Source organism: Phytophthora infestans, genomic scaffold, assembly GCF_000142945.1.
Source record: "Phytophthora infestans T30-4 supercont1.44 genomic scaffold, whole genome shotgun sequence".
Lineage (NCBI taxonomy): Eukaryota > Oomycota > Peronosporomycetes > Peronosporales > Peronosporaceae > Phytophthora > Phytophthora infestans.
In genome coordinates this window covers 716,133-735,619 of record NW_003303715.1, presented here as the reverse complement: position 1 = coordinate 735,619, position 19,487 = coordinate 716,133, and the positions used below count along the sequence as shown (strand labels likewise).

Here is a 19,487-nt window from a genome sequence, read left to right as displayed (position 1 = left end):
GATCAGGAAGTCGCAGATCGGTTCGTTAACTTTACGTCTCGCCGAGTAGTAACGAGTGCGGGCGGATTGGTCAAGCTGTGAGCAATAATAATCCAGGAACGCCTCGCTGAGTAGTTTCCAACGTCGCTGAGTCTTCTTCGGCAGCTGCCTGTACCAACTCTTCGCCGCGCGTCCCAAGCATAGCGAGAAGGGTTCGCACCAAACACTTTGGGGCATCCTGGTGCTCTTCATCTCGTAGATGAAACGCTTGAGCCACTGGAGCGATGCGTCGGAACGGTAGCGCTTTCCTTCGAACTCGGCGATTTTGTCGAGCGAGGCGTGTGTTCGGACTTCTAGGTACTGCGTCGAGTCCTCTTCAGCCGCGTCAAAGCTCAAGTTTCGGATGTAGTCCTTCACGGTTTCTTCACGGTTTCCTCTCACATCGAAGGCGTCGTCGTCTTCTTCATCCTCCTCGTAAGCCTCAGCCTCGTCAGCAGCGTCATACAATTCACGGTAACGACCAACATTCCGCTGTCCATGACTCGGCGCTCGCTGAGTCGGGTTTAGCTTCATGGAGTCCGCATGTGGGAGTCTTCGCAGTACGGAGTCCCTTGCGTAGCGCGGAACACTTCACGTCTCTTCGTCTCCGGGGTCTTCGGCAAAGGAATTTTGCTTGGGTCTTCGCCGAGTGGTTTGAACTCGGCTACTCGGCTGTACACCTTCTTCGTTCCACCAGGGGCCTTCTCCAATCCAAACGCCACTCTCAACTTCTTCTTCCATTGCCAGAGCTCAGCTCCGTCACGGGTCAGACTCCAGTCGGAAAGGATGAGGCTGTTTGGTCGGCTGTTGCATCGATAGCCCGTCGCCTTCAGCAGCAACACAGTTTCTTCCACCAATTGATTGATGTTGGCTGCACGCACCGGTTGAGTTAACTCGGGACCCAACATCGGCCACTTCGCCTGCGCCATCGCCACAGGCGCGAGCATCATCATCCATTCCGATCTCGTTCTCATCTCCTCGCCGAGCCGAGCCAACACTTTATTGGCGCTCGGCGTATCGGCGTTTTTCGTCGCTTTAGGAATAAGGGGCGGACGGTCCCCTTGAGCAACGCCATGTCCTTCTTCATCCTCTTCGTCGTCCGCACCTTCGTCGAGCTCGGCGTATAAGTTGCGCTCGACAGGACTTGGGGCTCCCATGCGTCCCACCTGCAGCGTCAGCTCTTCCACCTCGCCAAGTAGCTAGGCGGTAGTCTTCGTTTCTCCGAGCTCAGCTGTCTCGGCCTTCTCTTCATACTCCCCTTCACTTGCATCTCCGTTCTCGCTCTCCTGGTCTTGGCCATCCTCGTCAAACTGGACGGTTCGTCCCACCACCATCGTCATGGCGATGAGTCGTTGATCCGCCGGGTCCGACCCCGCGAGAGGCGATCCTCCAGCCGTCACTGGGTTTCCGTCGCTAGGGTTTGCTGATCCCTTGACCATCTTCACTCTTCTCTTTCTCCTCTCTTCCTCTTAATTTGTTAGCTGGCACCTATAAAAACAAGCACACACCCCTGTTCCCGGGTCGCGGCACCAGTTGTGGTGTAGTAGAACACACAAATACCGTCAGATATGGTTTTTTTTACACAAACCACAACAAATCGCCGAGTTAGGTCGGCGGTTGTATGGCCTGCTCGGAGGGTGGTGGTTCGGCCCTTCCGGGACAGACGAGTAGCTCGTTCCCAACTGATTCCGACTAACCAAGTCAGAGCACTTCCGAGGCTCCGCCGAGTTTAGTTCGGCTTAGCTCGTTCATAAACCCTGTGCCCTCCACCAAAGGATGGACGACGGTGCGTGAGCGTTTTTACAGGTCCCCGAGCGCAGATGCTGCTTAGCTAGAAGTGTTACGGCACCCGGGCTATCTTCTGGGAGCCTTTTCAGCCCCCCCCCCCCGTATTTAATCCTAAGCTTCTCATACAAATATATAGTGAAATGTAGTCGTTTCGGATCTCTACCGACCCTTCCGCTGGGTCCAGGCGACCGTTGAGCTCAGCGGCTATCCGGATAGCATCATCCGGATAGATCGCCGAGTACTTACCGTGATCCTTTGTTCCTAAGCTCTTGGTTATCAGACCGAACCAATTCTTGATCTAAAGTAGGTTGGCGTATGGTCGAATCTGGAAATCCCTACACCACACATATGGTATTCTTTATTTTGGCGCTATCTTGCTTCTTTTGAGCACATACATTTTCTGCATTTACTTTGCAGCTGGAGAATCTCTCTGTAGTACGCTCGTCTACGAGCAATGACGCATTTGGCGGGACACGGGTCAAAAAAATGACCTGGCTTAAAAATCACGATTAGAAAACACCACTTATATTTATGTAAAAAAAACTCATTTATTCAAAGGTTTGGCTAAGAAAAAAACCTTTTGTTGGTGCGATACCTTTTTTGCGATATTTTAAGGTTAAAACAAATATTTAGCTTTGTCAACAACAACTTTTAATTTTTAAATAGGTGACACGGGAGTCATTCATGTCAATTGAATGCAGTGGGCGCTGACGATTGCGAATTCAATATATAAAATGACATCACAATGGAATTTTCCGCCAAATGACAGAATGTCAAAAAAAATAAGTCTCACTGTTAGGTTGATTTTACACTATCCCGCATCACCACCAAACCTTTAAAGTGACTAAAAAATCGAACAAATCGGTACCACGATGAACACAACATCGGCAAAAGTGCTAACACGGAGTCTGCATTAAGGTACCGGTATCGGTACTACTATACCGCAGTTAGTGACTACCTCCGCCTCACAAGTCATTTAACATTTCTTGTTTTATGCCATTTCGCGTCGCTTACGTACGTTATTAGCACGCTAAAAAATAATTCGAACGCTCCTTACGAGCTCTACAGCTACGTCCTTGCTGCACTACGTTAACGAGCAACTAACATTGTAACAAACTAGGTGATTCTAGGGTGCGACGAGAATAGCTTCGCCACACTTTATGAAGTGACATTTTTTAGTTTTGCAGCTCGAAATTAGAAACGCGTAATCACAAATTAAGGGGTAAGTTTAGCTTAAATATACATGATAGTAAACATTTTTTCGTTTGTATTGCAAATATACACGATAATGAAGCTAGGGTTTCGCCTAACAAAGGTAGCCAAAAGAGCCGGACTGGGGGGGAATAGAACAAATTGTCGTATTATTTTGTATTCAGTAATATTTACTTGATAAACATGCTGTAATTGAAAGCACCCGCGGCTAAGGATCGAGGGGCTCTCTCCATTTACTAACCTGCTTCGGTATTTCTGTCTTTAGCAATAGGATACTATCTGCTTCTGTACCCGCTCTTGCTAATCGGCATATTTAACCAAAACAATGGTGCTATTCCCACAACTTTTGAGTCTGTTGGTCCGCTCAACAATTTCCCACATGCTACATTAGTACAAGCAGTTGGTCTTCTGCAAACAAACTCAGTAAATGTTATCTTTAATGTTTTAATCTCAATATAATGCTCTAATTAATCTCGAAGTGTTGTTATTAAAAAACAATATTGATGGGTGATGATGTTCATGTGGGTGGGTACAATAGAACCAGGGGTTGTTTTCTAAGACTGAAAAGCTGAGACACCCAATCACTGTACTACCTCCGTTCCACTAAGCATTTAACATTTGGTTCAAATGTGGTACACATTAAAGTGTTAGAACCATTGAATTGGTCAAATTATTTTTTAATAGCTTCAGCTAATTGGTGTATTTTCATAGTCAATTTAGGATTGGTGGAAAATGAACTAACGATAAATTGATGTTCTACTAAGCTCGATTCTAACTAGAACTTTCAGATTACCTTTGTGATAATTGGACGATCCGTTTGGATGCGTGGAGAAGATATTGAATGTGGTGTGGAATATTTTCTCGCAACTAAGTCCTACGATGAGCGACTGTATCAATTATGTATAATGATTCGGAATGATTAGTACTGCAACAATCAAAACTTGTAGAATCTCGCCGGATTCTTCGCTCGTCAACCTCATTCTGATTGGTATTTGATGCGCAAGACCTACCTCTGTGTGATCAAACAAAACGTAGAGCGTTTCAACAAGGATTTTGCTATTAAAGAAGTCGATGGTTGGTTCGATTCCAAGTATAATCCATCATTGAACGAAGGCAAATTGAAAGGGGTTGCTGCTGGCTGTGATTTTGTTGCATACAAGCAATGGAAAGATGAATATGAAATCAAGGCGCCAAGAAAAGCATGTACTTCGAAGACGTTTGAGCTTTCTACCCTTGATCAAGATTTCCAATTGACATTCAAATCTGAGCGGAAGTTGGCAGCACTAACTCAGCTGGCTAAATTAACTGGTCGAACAATTGACGACATGCGTCCAGCCATGGTTGAAACATCATTTGAGATCGATGAGCTTGCGTATTGGGCGGAGAGGTATCTAGTGATCGAGAACAAGCCAAATCGTGACTTTGATCTAAATTTCAGCTCTTTCTAAAAGATGTTGAAAACTACAAACTTCAAGATTCTTCATTTACTGAAACGATTTTTGCTCTACTTCATCCATGTGTTCTACGTCTTTGAAGGGTCAAATATCACCTACTACAAGTGTAAGCCAGCGGAGGACGATAAAATATGTCATAATAGCCCATAAGTAAAATCATGTTTTGAACTACAGAAATACAGGATATTTTTAGTTGTCGTACATGATACTAGCCTTTACTATGTAATAATGGCGTAGAGACAGAACGCTCAAGTGATATGTACGCGGACTTCAGTGCAAAGACAATGATAGTTTTCAGAACAATACAAGTGCAACCAGCTGTAAATTGACTTTACTAAAATTAAGCCAATATTGTGAGAAATAGCAGCTGCCGCTACGACATCACTGCATGCGACGTGACTTGCTGCGTCGCCTGAGTGGCTCAGCACTGTCAGTGTTGACCTGCTTCTGAAGCCGAGTTTCTTTGCTTGCCGCCCCCGGAAGGCATCCGAGTGCCGTTCCTCAAGCACTCAAACCAGATATCGAAGTAGGTGCGCGCCTTGCTATCGTAGGTGTGCTTGACCTTGTTGCACATGAAGAACCCCCAACAGAAGACGAAACAGATAGACATACGCGAAGACATCATCATGGCAATCTTTCCAGAGATGATGGCTTACGTGGAAAATGGAAACGAGAGACGCAAACGAAGCAGCCAGACGGACACAGTTGCGGACCCCTTGTTCTCCTGTTTTTAAGTGCACGAATCGGGATATCACCTTGTCCGCCTCAAGTACGCTGCTTCGGCTGAGGTGCATGCTAAAATCTCTGCATGTCTAAGAGAGATATATCCTGCAGCGGGGCTGCCGGAGCTTTAGCCACAGAGGAAAGCGTTCGAGTCAAAGTGTCACTAATACTAAGTTCCTTTTTCAAAGGAGCTTTCAGTCCATGAGCAGGGCTCAAAGCTAATACCTTAGTTTTATGCTTTAAAACAGAAGTGCTTTATTTACTATTATTGCGGCCAAGTCGCCTAGGGGTAAATGTATCTGTTTAACTACCTAGCATGGTTAAACCTAATCACAATGCAAAACGTGTATCTTTCAGCCAGCGTACTGAGAGACCTTGTTAGCTCTCTAACTTATGTACTGAGAGTTTGCTAACTTTCCGGGTACTCCGTACCCCTGTGTGTTTCACACCATTTAATCCTGTTACACTCTCCCCCATTAAGATGAGAACACCGTTTTCGAAAATATCTCAGCGAGGACACGCCTTGTCAAGACAGCGGAGGTTACTACACCTCACACCAGCGTTGTACAGCTCCGCTAGATCTCAAACGTCTACGCAACGTTGATGTCCAACTTCTCGTCGTCGGACCACGGACCAATGATCCAAACGCACCACACATCTTGGTTTCAAGCGGTCTCAGACCTACGCTCGCTCTCCGCGCCTACTCCAAGAGATGCAAATCGCTTAAAGCTAGGCTCCTGACTCATCCGAGTCGTCGACAACAGCTCAGCGGCTGAACACTCGCTTCACCAGCGATAGGTCGGTGATTCGATCCCACCAGGGCGCTGCTCTCTCGTTTTATGAACCATTGTTCACGCTTGGACAGGCTTAAGAAAAAGACCCTTTTAGCTCACTAGCCGAGCTTTGGCTTTGGATGCCACAGGTCGGTGGTTCGATCCACCTGGACGCAGCCCTCTCATATCATGAGTAGTCCGTACTCGGACAAACTTACAGACATCGCCCTTATAGCTCAATGGTAGAGCTCCGGTCTGGAACGGTAAAGGTCAGTGGCTCGATCCCGGCCAGGACACACCACTTTTACTGTTACAGCGCATCCACATTTGGAACATGCTCGTCGAGCAAGTTGTTTAAAATAACTATGCGTATTTCGGGACGCATGTGGCTGAACCTTGTTCAGCACACCACGAAGCACCTGCTTCATTTGGGACCACGTCTCTAAAACCACGAGTTCTCTCCTCGCTGCGAGCACCGCTCATACGTACGAGCTGGCTGTTGCGGCCACTGGTCAGAGGCTGAGCGAACAGCGCCTGGCGACGCTGTCGCACGACTTTGGCACATGATGTGCCTGGTCGTAAGCATCCACGACGTCAGGGAAATCCTGCCCGAGGATAACATCAAACTCACATGGGTTCTTTGAGGGAAGCTAACCCCCCTCCACTTCACAAAGTACTGGGTACGACCCTGACATCTACGGCGCGCCACAAGGCATTCCACGTGATAGTGGAGCTAACCATACTCATCGAGCAGAGCGGGAGGAGGCCGTGCCTCAGCTGCGTTCTCGAGAAGAGTGTCAGCACTTGCTGGAACGCCGTCTGCGTCCATACGACACCGACGTTTACGACGCGAATGTTCACGTTCACCACACATCGGTCGATCTCGAAGAGAGGATCCACCTTTTAGATAGGTTGCAGTCGCCACAGCTTACTCACAACCAGGTCTAGGGCCTTAAGCGTTCAGTCCCTCGCCTGAACGTTTAGCTTACCTTGCTTCTGCATCTCGAGCACTTCGATCCGCGACCTGTGGCTCTGGCACTTGCTGTCGTCCAGCCTCCCGTGGCTTTAGCACTTGCTGTCCGTGGCACAGCCACAGTTGGGGCCAACGTCTCCGATCTCACCTGAGCAGGGTCTTGAGATGGCTTAAGCAAGCCAGCGTCGAAGCCCGGATGCGTGCGTATCTTCTTTGGAAGATCAAGCTTAAATGCTAGGCCCGTCTTGACCACGACCTTGAACCGTCTCAATTTTGCCTTCAAAGCTGCAGACACTTCATAAGTAGGTAGTTTAGTTTTTGCGGTTAGCAAAACTTGGTTCTCGAGCTTATACATATCTTCATTACTTCTGGCCTTGGCATCTGCGTAATCCTTCTGTGTGGCTTGGCTTTTAGCCATAGCGTTCCTGGTACATTACGTCCAGCCACAAAGAGACAGACTTGCTTGCGAACCACAACAGGGCTGACATCAGCCAGCCGCTCGGCTCCCCCTCCCCCGTCAAGCCTTGAGCAAACGCGTGGCAACATCAGTGAGACGCGAGGGTTCACCAAGCCGTTCACATAGACGAAGTGAAGCCGGTCGAGCCGTGCACTACGTTATTTAATGTAAACGAAAAAGGTTGAAGCACCTGGCGCCAGCGTTTCGGCGCTTCAGTGCTTCGTAGGATACCCTCCATGACGTGATTTACACGATCGGTTTGACCGTCCGTCTGCGGTTGGTCCTCTGTGGACATGGCCAAACAAGTGTCTGAAGAGGAACGTTCAGGCCTTCGCGGTGAAGCGCGGGTCTCAATCCGAGACAACGGCCTTAGCCAAGCCATGTTGGCGAGAGACTCGGTAGGAAAACAGTCGAGCTGTACCCTCATCATTAAAGGTGTCCTGCACCGCCTTTAAGTGATCCATCTTGATTAATCGATCTACAGCCACCCCAATACCTATGTTTTGCGCCTTATCCTTGGGAAGGCCAAACACAAAGTCCATACATATAGACTGCCAAGCACCCCTTGGACTCACCACCGGCGCTGCAGTATTCGGCGCCAACTTCGTTCATTGACACGTCTCACCCGTGTGTACACAGCACTTATACATCTTGGGCCACTAGTACGTTGCGCTCACCGAGCCATAGGTCTTCTTCTGTGCTGAGCGGCCGCCCACGGGTGTAAAATGAACCTCCTAGAGGAGTTAATACTTCAGATACTCATAATGAGGAAATACCACACGAGATGTATCCTAATGCGATCATGTATTACAGCACGCCATCATTGAGCGAGTATCGATGCAGCCTCGCGCGTAGACAACTCCTTGTCAGATTCTTTACACTCTTCGCTCCTAAGCGTCCGTATCAGGGCTACGCACATGGCGTCCTGTGCATTTGCTTCGCGTATCAAGTCAGGTACTGACGACGTCACTGTCGTGACATGTGCTAACTTGTAGTCTGGCCTTCGCGTGAGCCCATCGACCACTGTATAAAGCTTGTACTTCACCTCGAAGTTGTACTTGACAAAAAAGAAAAGCAGTCTTGCCATTCTCTGAGTGAGATGAGGCGACTGCGTCGCAGTGCGTAGCGACGCATGATTAGTAAATATCACAAAAGGCTTAAAGCCTCGCAGGTGTACCCTGAATTTGTCTAGAGCATAGTTCACTGCAAGTAGCTCTTTGTCATGAGCTGGGTAGATTTTCTCTGCAGATTTGAACTGGGGAGACTCAAACGCAATCACGCGTCCACGCCATTTGACGTCTATTTGTAGTAAAGCACACCCGATTGCAAAATCAGAGGCGTCACAGACGACGCTAAACGGACGATCCGGGCCCAGTAGCGCAAGGCTCGGCGCCGGGAGGAGGCTCTTCTTCACAGTCTTCAAGGCTCCGTCGAGTTCGACGTTCCAGCACCATGGTGCGTCCTTCTTAAGGAAATCTGATAATGGCCGAGCCATCTCCGCGTAGTTTGCGCTGTGCTTGTGCAAGTAATTGGCTAAGCCTAGCCACTTGCGCAAGTCTTTTTTTATTCTTGGGACCCTGCCAGTCCACGATGGCCTTGACTTTGGCAGGATCGGTCCGTAAGCCACGCTTCCCAATGAAGCACCCGAGGAAAGAGATCTCCTCCACGCCAGATACCTCTTCCACGCCAAAGACGCACTAGGCCAAGTTGGCATACAAATGATTAGTGCGCATGCACTCGAGCACCGCTCGCAAGTGGCCAATGTGGTTTTCTACGTCTGACTTTCCGTGCTCAGCACGACTATGGACGAATATTTCGTCAAAGCACGTTTGAGCGTACGCCCGGTGGGGCCTAAACAGCTGCGTCACAAGACGATTGAACGTTGCTGGTGCGTTCGACAGCCCCTTGGGCATGACCAGCCACTCCCAGAGCATACCGCTCGGAGTACTCACCGCTGTCAGCGGAATGTCGCTCGCTCTCATGAGCAATTGGTAGTAGCCATTGACCAAGTCGAGCGCGCTGTACAACGTACAGTCTACCATGTTGTTCTGCAGAACGTCCTTGCGAGGAATCGGCGTTTGCGCCGGGATAGTGGCCGCATTTAGCTTGTTAAAAGCATGAACAATGCGCTACTTGCCGTTCGGCTTTCTGACACAGAACGTGGGTGTCGAGTGCGGAGACTTACTCTCACGCACTATCCCTGCCTCGTGCTTCGCACGGAAGAATGCGTCAATGACGTCACACTGCTCTCTCGGCAAAGGCCATTGCCTTGTTACGCAGTATTTGGTTCCAGGAACCAGGTCAATCGCATGACACACGCCTCGTTCCGGAGGCAGGCCCGTCGGTGGGTCTTTCGAGACAACGTCTCCAAATTCCTTCACCACAGGGTAGAAGGGATCCGAAGGATCTTTAAGGGCCGCTTATCCACTTCTCGTGCTCAGCGCCTTCTTGGAGTCCTCTAGGACCGTGTCGTCCACGACGGATGAGGGGTTCAACTCCTCCTCAGATACCAGCCGGTCCACCTCGGCTAGCTCGCCTGCCTTCAAGGCTTCGCCAAACACAGCAATGGACATCTCGTCCAGTTCTAGTAGATCATCTACAGCGGGCAGTGTATCAAGACCGATGTCGCCTTCGACCTTCCCTTCATTATCGAATGTGTACAGGCGCTCACATGAACATCTCGTCCAGCGCTAGCAGAGCATCTACAGCGGGCAGTAGGTCAAGGCGGATTGCACCTTCGACCTCCTCCGTCAACCCATTGACGAGTGTGTACAGCTGTTCACAGCAATCAAGTGGCGTATTACCGCTCGTCATGTTGGACACCTCGTCCGACGTCGAAGACGTCACAGACGCCAGCGTTTTCTTCACCCCTCCCTGTGCGACCAAGCCCGGCCGGATGAGGGCGGTGTGGCGAAATCTCTATCACCACAACCGGGTTCAGCAGCACTATCACTTCTCTAAGAGGTGGTAGCGTCTCGCAAGCCGATCAAATGAGATCTAAGAGGTCCTTGACCCTTACACAGTGAGCTAGGTGTCACTTCACCTGCATCCCTTGGGCCGCGCCCACGATGCCTCGACTCGCAGTCGGCCGCTGCCTTCGGGCTACGCAGTGGTAGGTCACCGACCAGATCAGTACCCCTCAGGGGACTACGGGTCTCTCCGCGGTCGTCCCCACCAGGTCCCAGCAGCTGGGCATTGACCTGACCCGCACCACTCAGCGGATGACGTGCCGTACCACGTACGCCCTCAGAGCAAACAGCGAGCTCGTTGCTAACAATTTCAAACATACCAATGTCCAGCACTACGGTCGCCTCGGCCTCGTGCTCGCGCCAAAAGTGCTTCGGCTTCCCAGCAGAGGTGGGTTCTTGACTCACCAAAGCTCCACTAGGAGCAGGGTGCGACGCACCCAGCGTTTTCGACTTTTAGTCGATCCATGGCGTATGGCGTTCCAGCCATGCCATGCCAAATATGAGATCATACCTCGCATCCAGATCTAAGCCAAAAAGCGTTCCACGCTATCAAAGTTCTTAAACTTCACTTCAAGGTCGACAGAGACCTTCGATACAGTTACCAGTGTCCCCGTCGCGAGACGGACAGAGATCGTAGCTCTCGTTGGCACTTTCAGTGCCTCCGAATAAAGCTAACTCCCTTCCAGTGTGGAGCGACGGGCGTAGTTGCCCGAGGCTCCCGAGTCAATCAAGACTCTCCATCGCTTTGCAAATCCCTTCACGTTCACTTTAACGACCAGTAAGCCCGGCTTGCACTCACCCTTCTCGTAAAAGAGCTCAGCTCTCTTCGATGCTGATCCCCGTTGCCCTCCTCCTCCTCGAGGCACAACAGAGCTCAGTTCTTCCCCAATGGACCACCCTGCGCCTATTGGGAGTTGCCGTTTCCCGGCGATGACCCGGAGGGTTGTCTCGACGAAGCCTCGCGCCTCTTGCCCAGAGGGCATTAGGCCCTCAAGTGCTAAGTGCTATTGTATACAAAGCATCGGTGGATGCCGGCGCGCTGCTCCGCAGCAAGAAGCTTCGCTTCTTCGTCTTCAGCATATCTGAGGTCCATCGGCCCCGGGCCGTACGAAGAGCTCGCGTCACCAGCGCTCCAACCTGGTCGAGTCTACCTGAAGCTGTGCTCGGCATCTAATGCCACATCCACCGCCTCTTAGAAAGTGTTAGGGTGTACACTGAAATACTTTCGTTCGAGCTGCGCTCACACGAAGGCCCTCCATGACTTTTATAAAGACACATTTTCTAAAAATAATATATGTTTTATTATGGTTTTCGTATTAGTTATGCCCGCTTTAATACAATACCTTTTACAAACTCATCTGAAATTTGAAGTACAGCTTTTAGACCCACGGTCATGCTGACCAGTTCCGGAAGAGGGCCCGCCGCCATTCCGAGAATATGAGCTCCATTCTCTTGGACATAGTCCAATAGCTCATTCTTACCCTGCCGGGTAAGAAGGAACTACGACCGGATATGGTACGCCTGATTAGGCGGCGCGTCACGCGCGAAAACTGATGCTTCAGCTGATACTAAGTGAAAAATGCAGCGTCATCAGACGTGCCGCACGTTAGTGCCCATTCGCGAGCGCAACCCCCAAGCCTGGTAATAGCCAGTGCCACGCACTGATGCTCAGACTGGAGCCGGAGCGATCCCTTGGTCATCTCAACCTCACGGGTCCAGAGAATAAAGATTCTCTCCATCCTTCCCCTCGAATGTTCTTACGCTCACCACGAGCGGTTTCAGTCTTGTAGACTCTTCACGCGTCATCGACGGCCGTTGCAGCGCTCTTTTTCCTTGGACTTGCTCCAAGTGCGCGGTCTCGTAGCGAAGAACGATTCCAGCCTGGCGGTGACCGCCTCTGGACCTTGCGACGCCCTCCGGGTCAACCAAGAACATAAGCTTAGTAAGCGTCTCCTCCTGCTTCGGGGGCAAATTCACAAACACGGGTTGCTCCATCCTCGCAGAGGATATAGATATAGTCAACCGACATAGGAGCGGGATTGACTTTAAGTGGTACCAAGTGCAGCGGAGCTGCCGTTGCTTAAGCGTCAGAGGAAGACGCTCGAGTTAAAGCGTCACTAATTCTAAGCTCCTTATCCAAAGGAACTTACAGCACACGACCAGAGCTCAAAGTTAATAGCTTAACTTTAATGCTTAAAACCCAAAGTGTTTATTTACTATTATTGCGGCCAAGCCGCCTAGGGGTAAATGTATCTGTTTAACTATCTAGTATGGTTAAACCCAATCAAATCCATAACGTTTGGCTGTCATCCAACGTACTGATAGATATTGTTAGCTCTCCATCTTATGTACTGAAAGTTTGTTAGTTCTCCGGGTACTCTGTACCCCTGTGTGCTCCACAGCATGTAACCCGGTTACATATCTAGTTTCACGTAGACTGCGTGCTAGCGCTTACGTTTAAAAGTTCACTCAGCTCATACATGTAGCTGCCTGCTCTTTGGTTCCTTAACTGTCTTCTAACTCGTAGATCACCATGTTGATAGAAAAGTTGTATCAGCTTAGTGCTCCAACGAGAGTCCTTGCTTTGATACTTCTTCGCCAACCCATTCGTACATTCCAGCAACATTCAGACACGTACGATACTCGGGTAACATCTACCGTTTGCGCAAACATATTCACTGGCTCGAAGCCACTTCAAGATTTCTACAAACGATGAAATTTAACAAATATATCCAGTATTTTGTCTTCATTGTGTGGCGTTGTGAACGGTCACAGCGATTTTGCGATTTTATGCACTTAAGTACGAAGTCACAAAACCATTGTGTTACTCTAACATTAATCATAAACCTAAGACCGGTGTCCAAATTATTTCTGCAATTTCTGAGTTGGGTTGCTGGAGCGTAGATTATGTTCCTCGGATTTTAATGTTGCGGGATGACACCCTTTACGAACAACTAAATATACTTGGAAATGGAAACATCAATCGGAATCAATTCACTTCGCTCTGAAATAAATTACAGAGAAATGCTTAACGGGGATTGATGCTTAATCAAACTTTCTTTTGTTTACTGTCGAAGTGAAGCATGGGGCAATCTAGCAAGAAAGAAGCTTTGATGAGCAATTATGAACCAGAGCCGAGTAGGCAGGTACGATAACCTGATACACAATAACATCTTGTGGAAGATTCTGACCAGTTTTGACCCCAGCTTTGTCTCAATCGCGCAATGAAGATACACTTAGATGATGGCGTCAGTGAAAGTGCTTTGTTGCAGCTGGAGCTTCCCGGCAACTGTGGCTTCCAGACGGGTTTCTTTATTTCGGATGACGGATTCATTTTGACAGCAAGTCTACCACGCGGAAAAGAAAATTGTCGGCTTTACAAGGCGACTGGTATGCTAGGCGTCACATTTCAGTGTGAATACGTCACGGATATCTTGTGTGCCAACAGAGAGATATCGTGGATGGATATGACTCTCTTACACATTAAGAATGTGGTGCGTTCTCCATTCTTACGTCCTGTTGACGTTTATCACAGCGGTCAACCTATTGCTTTTGTTGGCTTTGGGACCGGAATCGTGAGCTGCGCGCTTAATAGGCGTGGAATATCCGTTCAACTACGTGGTAGATGTGTGGGTTACGGTTCAAAGGCAGGAGCTATCCTTACTGCGACAACGGCCTCTTGTCCAACAGCTTTCACGCCTGACGAACGCGCAAGTGGTGAGCCAGTATTATTCGGATGTCATGGGTACTTTGTGGGAGTTATACCAAGCAACGATGACAAGAGGAAGGGACATCGATTTGGCTTGGTAACGTTGTTTTCAGAAGTCTGGCCTCGGATTAAAAAGGCGATGCAGGATTATCGAGACAGCACACTAGATATGAGATAACCAATCGCAGATCCAGCGCTAGGTACCCGTTTTGATTAAGTGGTCGAGGAAGTGAGGGCATGGATCGCATACAGCAGTGAATAATTCAATCAACATGCTGTAGAATGCTGTAGAAGCTAGTACAGTACGAACATCGCTTAGTTGCTTAAAGTTGCCAAAACATTGGGCGGAGAGAAAATTGTACATGTTACACTTCTTGGGCACTCTGTCGGAGGCTGAAGCTTGTTAGCGTTTGCGTCATTGCCTTCCTCCACTAGTCTTCAAATTTCGGTGACATCGTGCTCCATTTTGGTCAAGTTGAAGTCACCATGATACATGACAAAGTCACCCACTTCGACGTGCGTAACCAACAAGATCTCGCGGACGTGACCGGTACTAGCGGTAAGAGCCTGTAGCATAGCAGTGTATTTAGTAAGACTAGGCACGGAAGCATTTGTCACTATCGACAACCGACTGGGTATATTGGACGATCAAATACTCATCGCCTGCGTATTCCACTCGTCTACAGGATGCTGTGACGCTGTGGAAGACTGCATGGGCGCTCGTCACGGAGCACGAAGACTTGCTACGATTGATAAGATCGACTGTCGGAGGTCCTCGAAGGCACGCTGGTGTTAACTCGAATCGAGTGCTCCAATGTGGATTCATAGGCACTGGGTCTAGGCGAACACCTCCTTCGCCGTCTTCAGTGTCGGCCGATGCTATAGCTACCACCTTTGCGTCTAGACTGTAGCCATACCACAGTGACAGAAACTCAGCGTTGTGTGGAGCTAACGTATATAGCTAGACAAGGCGTTCACTGCGCTGAGCCTGTACTGTTGCTTCACTTTTCGTAGCGATAGAGATAGCTCTGCGCCTGCTTGCATTCCGTTTTGTAAGAATTTCCACTTGGTAGAAGCACAAGCGTCACTCTCTGCAGTGCTGACGATTCTTTGACGACGCAAGTGAGCTGGAAATTGTACGTTTGGTTGTGTATGCTCCATGTTCTTCGTTGTTGTCATCGTCAACAAAGTAACTTGAGGAGTTTGAGGATCTACTGACCGAGAGATCTTTAAGAAATTGGAGGTCCAGTTGGCGATGTACCTCCGCTCGAAGGTCTCGATGAACGTCGTGAGTGCTGTCATACAGATGACGTAGTTCGTGTATAAGATAGAGTCATCCGTTGTAGCAGCAATGAGTTGTTGCAGATGAAACAAGTCGCTAGCTGGTGGGAGGGGTCTCTCAGGAGCCACGTCGAGTGAAGATAGTACAAACGACACTGGCGAGCGTTCTACAGGGACCGAGTGTCTGTAGAAGCACTCCCACACGATATTAGTGCATGTAGCACTGTATAGCTCTGTTGGAGTCGGATGAGGTAGTCGAATGGGCTTGAAAGCAGTCAGAGGAGACGAGTCGTCTACATGGAAGTGTCGATGCCGCTCTAGTGCATCCAGAACTTCTTTAGGGATCGGATACTCGTACAAGATGCGCTTCGTGGTCGGCAGCGCTTCAAGTCGAGTGGACATGATGTAGCGCCCACGTGGTTGCTGTGGCTCTCCCTTTGTAGTGACTACAGCGGTATCTTCGATCGCTGAAAGAGCCACTGGGCGTGATCGAGAACAAACGGCGTGTTGCTCTTCATCCTCCTCGGTTTTGGTGTCTTCGTTGCCATCCAAAGCTGCGATTTCGCTAGACGCAGGGAACTGAGCGCACAACAGCAACTGAGAGAGCTATCTGTGTTTGTCACTCTGGGCTTCATTGATGCTGTCGGTATTAAGTGCGTAATTTATCGCAGAGCTCTTACTACGCCCCTTCGGTGTACGTCGATATAATCGCTCATTGTATGTACGTGGTCGAGGCGAGATGATACTGCTCGGCTTTATTTGGGTCTTTCTTGTATTTTTTGGTATTGTTAAAATCGAATACCGAGTTATACTGACGGTTGCTTAGTGATGTAGCATTTGCGGTACGAGTCTCGTTTCGTGATGATCACGCTAGGTGGCGGCTCGCATTGCAGCTATAGTTTAAAGGGTAACTAGATGCCAGCAACATGATTTCAAAATAGTCATACGTTTTTTCGCGATTTGTGCAGGAACTTTAGCCTTAACTATCAAGCGACTCTGCAGCAGCGTGTCCGACGTGGCAGCTGGTAGAACACCGGAGCTTTACCGTTGTGTCTGAAGCTTTTCCGGTCGTTTTTGGAGGGCTACTTGCTTGTCTAACCCTTGGTCTTCGACGTGTGAGCTAGATCGCTAAGAAGTGAAACCAGTTCGTAATTTACGAGCTACGCAGCTCTGACATGGAATCATCCTAACTAAGCGATTCAATTCAGCAGTACACGATGGTTATAACTGAAAAATTTGCTGAATTCAGAGCTGCTCGCGCATCATCCTTCAGTTTGTCCCACATGACGAGATCGCAAAGGCTAGTGCCTGCCAGTCACCCTTGTTTGCATATGTATGAAAAACTCGAGGGGAAACATTCGACCTGCTTGGATGTATCAAAATGACCCACAATGGTTGCCTTGCAGATGTTGAAAAGATGAAATCAATAAAATACCTATCGTATTTTTGTACGGAATAACTTATTATCTTCCTTCCAATGCTTTATAAATGTGTAAAATATTCTACAGTCCATGCGTCGACTCCGGTGACTCCATGTAATGTCCATGTTTGTAAAATATTTTCATTCGGTAATTTATAACAAATCCAGTCGCTGAGTGCATTTATTGTCCAACTCTCATCCGTGTATTGTCCACGATGTCCTATTCATGTATCCATGTAATTCACTCCTGGACACAATTATACGGCCATCTCGTCGAGTGCCCATACCTCATATTTGACGGTGCAGTTTTCACACAAGTCGCAAAACATGCCTCAAAATAGCAAGGATGTGCTAACGCTCGCGGTTTTGCACTTTGTAGGGAGGCTCACATACAAAAAAGAGATTTGTGCCACCACCATCGGTCCAATACAAAAACCTATATAAAATAAAACATGTGTCATTTTGGCTGACTAGAAATTTGTATGGGTTGAGTTTCTGAGGGCGAATAAATGGACACTAGGGATCGAGAGCTCAAATTAGTTGCATGGGGGTGTACACAATACTGTTATATGTAACGTGTTGCACTCGCACCTCTGCTTGATCAATATTGACCTACGTCACGAGATCATCCGTTGCTGCCTGCGCCGGTCATGTCGCTGACTCCGTCCGCTTCCGCGACGCCTGAAGTGGGTCATGTTGCTGTGTGTGGCCTCCGTGAACGTCTTTCTAAACGTACGTTTATCTACTTGTATATACAGGGTGGATTGTCCAACTCTTCTTCGGATATCGACACTACGGCTTGTGCAGCCTCCCACACGGCTGCAAGCTCGGACGACGCCTCCCCTGGCACGGACGATTTCAAGCGCCCATGTATTGTCCAGGTAATAGTCCATCGCTTGTGGAGCGCCCCGCAGACGTGATGTATCCCGGCTGGTCGACGTGGAATGAGTATTTATAGACGTATTCGGTAAGGACCCGCCGGGGCATCCGCATCCAGTCAACGCTTAGTTGCGTACTGAGAAACAAGCGGCTAGGTCAAACAGCGGCAGCAAAGCAGGGAATAAACGTTCCGTACGTACCCGAGATGTGGGGTGCACATACATATGCACGCATAATTGACCAGCGAAGGACATGAGCAGCGGATTGCGAACCAAGCACTTCGCTCGAGGATGCGGCTGTTCATTTCGATTTGTAATGCAGCTCGTGCAAATTGACGGCGTGTGGTGCCTTCGTGTAACGAACGGTGTGTACCAGCACAACCATGCGGTGGGTGCAGCTCAGCTCAAGCCGTACGCGGAGAGCCATACGTAGGACGACACGGACACGAAGAATGCTGTGGACAGCATGGAGACGTACGGTACAAAGCGCGCTTGCATCTACGAATATGTTATGAAGAGAGGCGAGAACCTCGTCAAGAAGGATGTAAACATTATCGTGCAACGGGTGAAAACGGAGATGAGAGGAGGCTGAATGACGACGACGCTTGCGCCGCAACGCTCGCAGAACTTGCAGCTACTGACGGCAACGTAGTCACGGTGGACGAAGCGGATGCAGACACTCTGGCGTGATCAGTTTGACTTCAAGCCATATGCGGGACGTGGCTACTAGGTTTCCAGAGCTTTTGCTTGTGAACTGTACCCACAAAACGAATCGGTAAGCCCTCCCATGAATTCCATGAATTGTGCAATTATTGGTCCATGCATTGTCCGTGTTTATCTTAATCTTCTGCTCGTGTACTATCCAATTCGTGTCCATGTACTGTTCATTAACTACAATCGCCAGCTTTGTACCTTTCTGATGATAGACGACAACGGGCGTGGGCAGTCTGTGCAACAATCGTTGCTCGAACGATACGCCGATTGGCATATGTCCCGTGCGCTGGATCATACATTTCGGGTTGACCATAAGATTGGCGACAAGGTCCAATTTATAAGGGTCGACAAAGATCTGAATGAGATCCGCGTGTTGTGTAGGCACTTCCCTAAGTCGCGCGTGTTTATTTGTCAAAGGTCCAGGAATCACCCACTGAAGCAGATGTAATGCACCGTCCTGTAAGCTTTGGGAGCACGCATTGGTGTGCAATTATCGTGGATGGCAAGCGAAACAATGTCCTGTACTATGACTCAATGAACCTGAAGACGTACAAGAACGTTCTGGGCTACTACACTCAGCGATTAATTCAACGCTGTGTCCGTCAACGCACCGATCCAGACAGACGGATACTGTAACGGGCCAGGTATTTACTCCGTTACTTGCTTACACTATAGTGTTGAGGAAGCTCGCAATAGGACGACTGAGTCTTAGGTTTAAGGAAAAATCAACTCTGACTTTATTTTAGGACCAAGGCCACAGCCCTGGCCACTCAAATACACGTCATCGTCCAATTGGCTAATAATGGGTCTGGCTCCCCATATATCAGCCAATGGCATGACAGCATTTCAGCACACGCTAGTCGTGTGCTGATGCACCTACTTTTGTAAAGAAATCTACCTACTTATGTAATGGAGGGGCCCATTACATTACCCCCCCTCTTAAAGTTGCACTTACGCAACATAAGCAGTGGGCGAAGAACAAATCAATCTGCGTGAGGATGGCGAACGGGGACTTGGCTAACGGGCGGAGCGAAACAGAGACGGAGACATCTCCTGCGAAGCGCAGGAGCGAAATAACTCGACTTGCGGAGAAGACGACGAACAGCACGATGGATCAA

At 48.9% G+C, this 19,487-nt stretch overlaps 1 protein-coding gene across 1 annotated transcript; it reads right to left on the bottom strand.

Annotated features, from left to right (window-relative positions):
- Positions 1-14,514: 14,514 nt before the first annotated feature.
- PITG_16503 (uncharacterized protein) lies at positions 14,515-16,534 on the bottom strand (the record flags this gene model as incomplete). Its single annotated transcript, XM_002897484.1, has 4 exons — positions 14,515-14,643; positions 14,924-14,981; positions 15,296-15,922; positions 16,515-16,534. The coding sequence occupies 4 exons, from the start codon at positions 16,532-16,534 to the stop codon at positions 14,515-14,517; spliced, it is 834 nt and encodes a 277-aa protein (XP_002897530.1).
- Between the last annotated feature and the right edge of the window lie 2,953 nt (positions 16,535-19,487).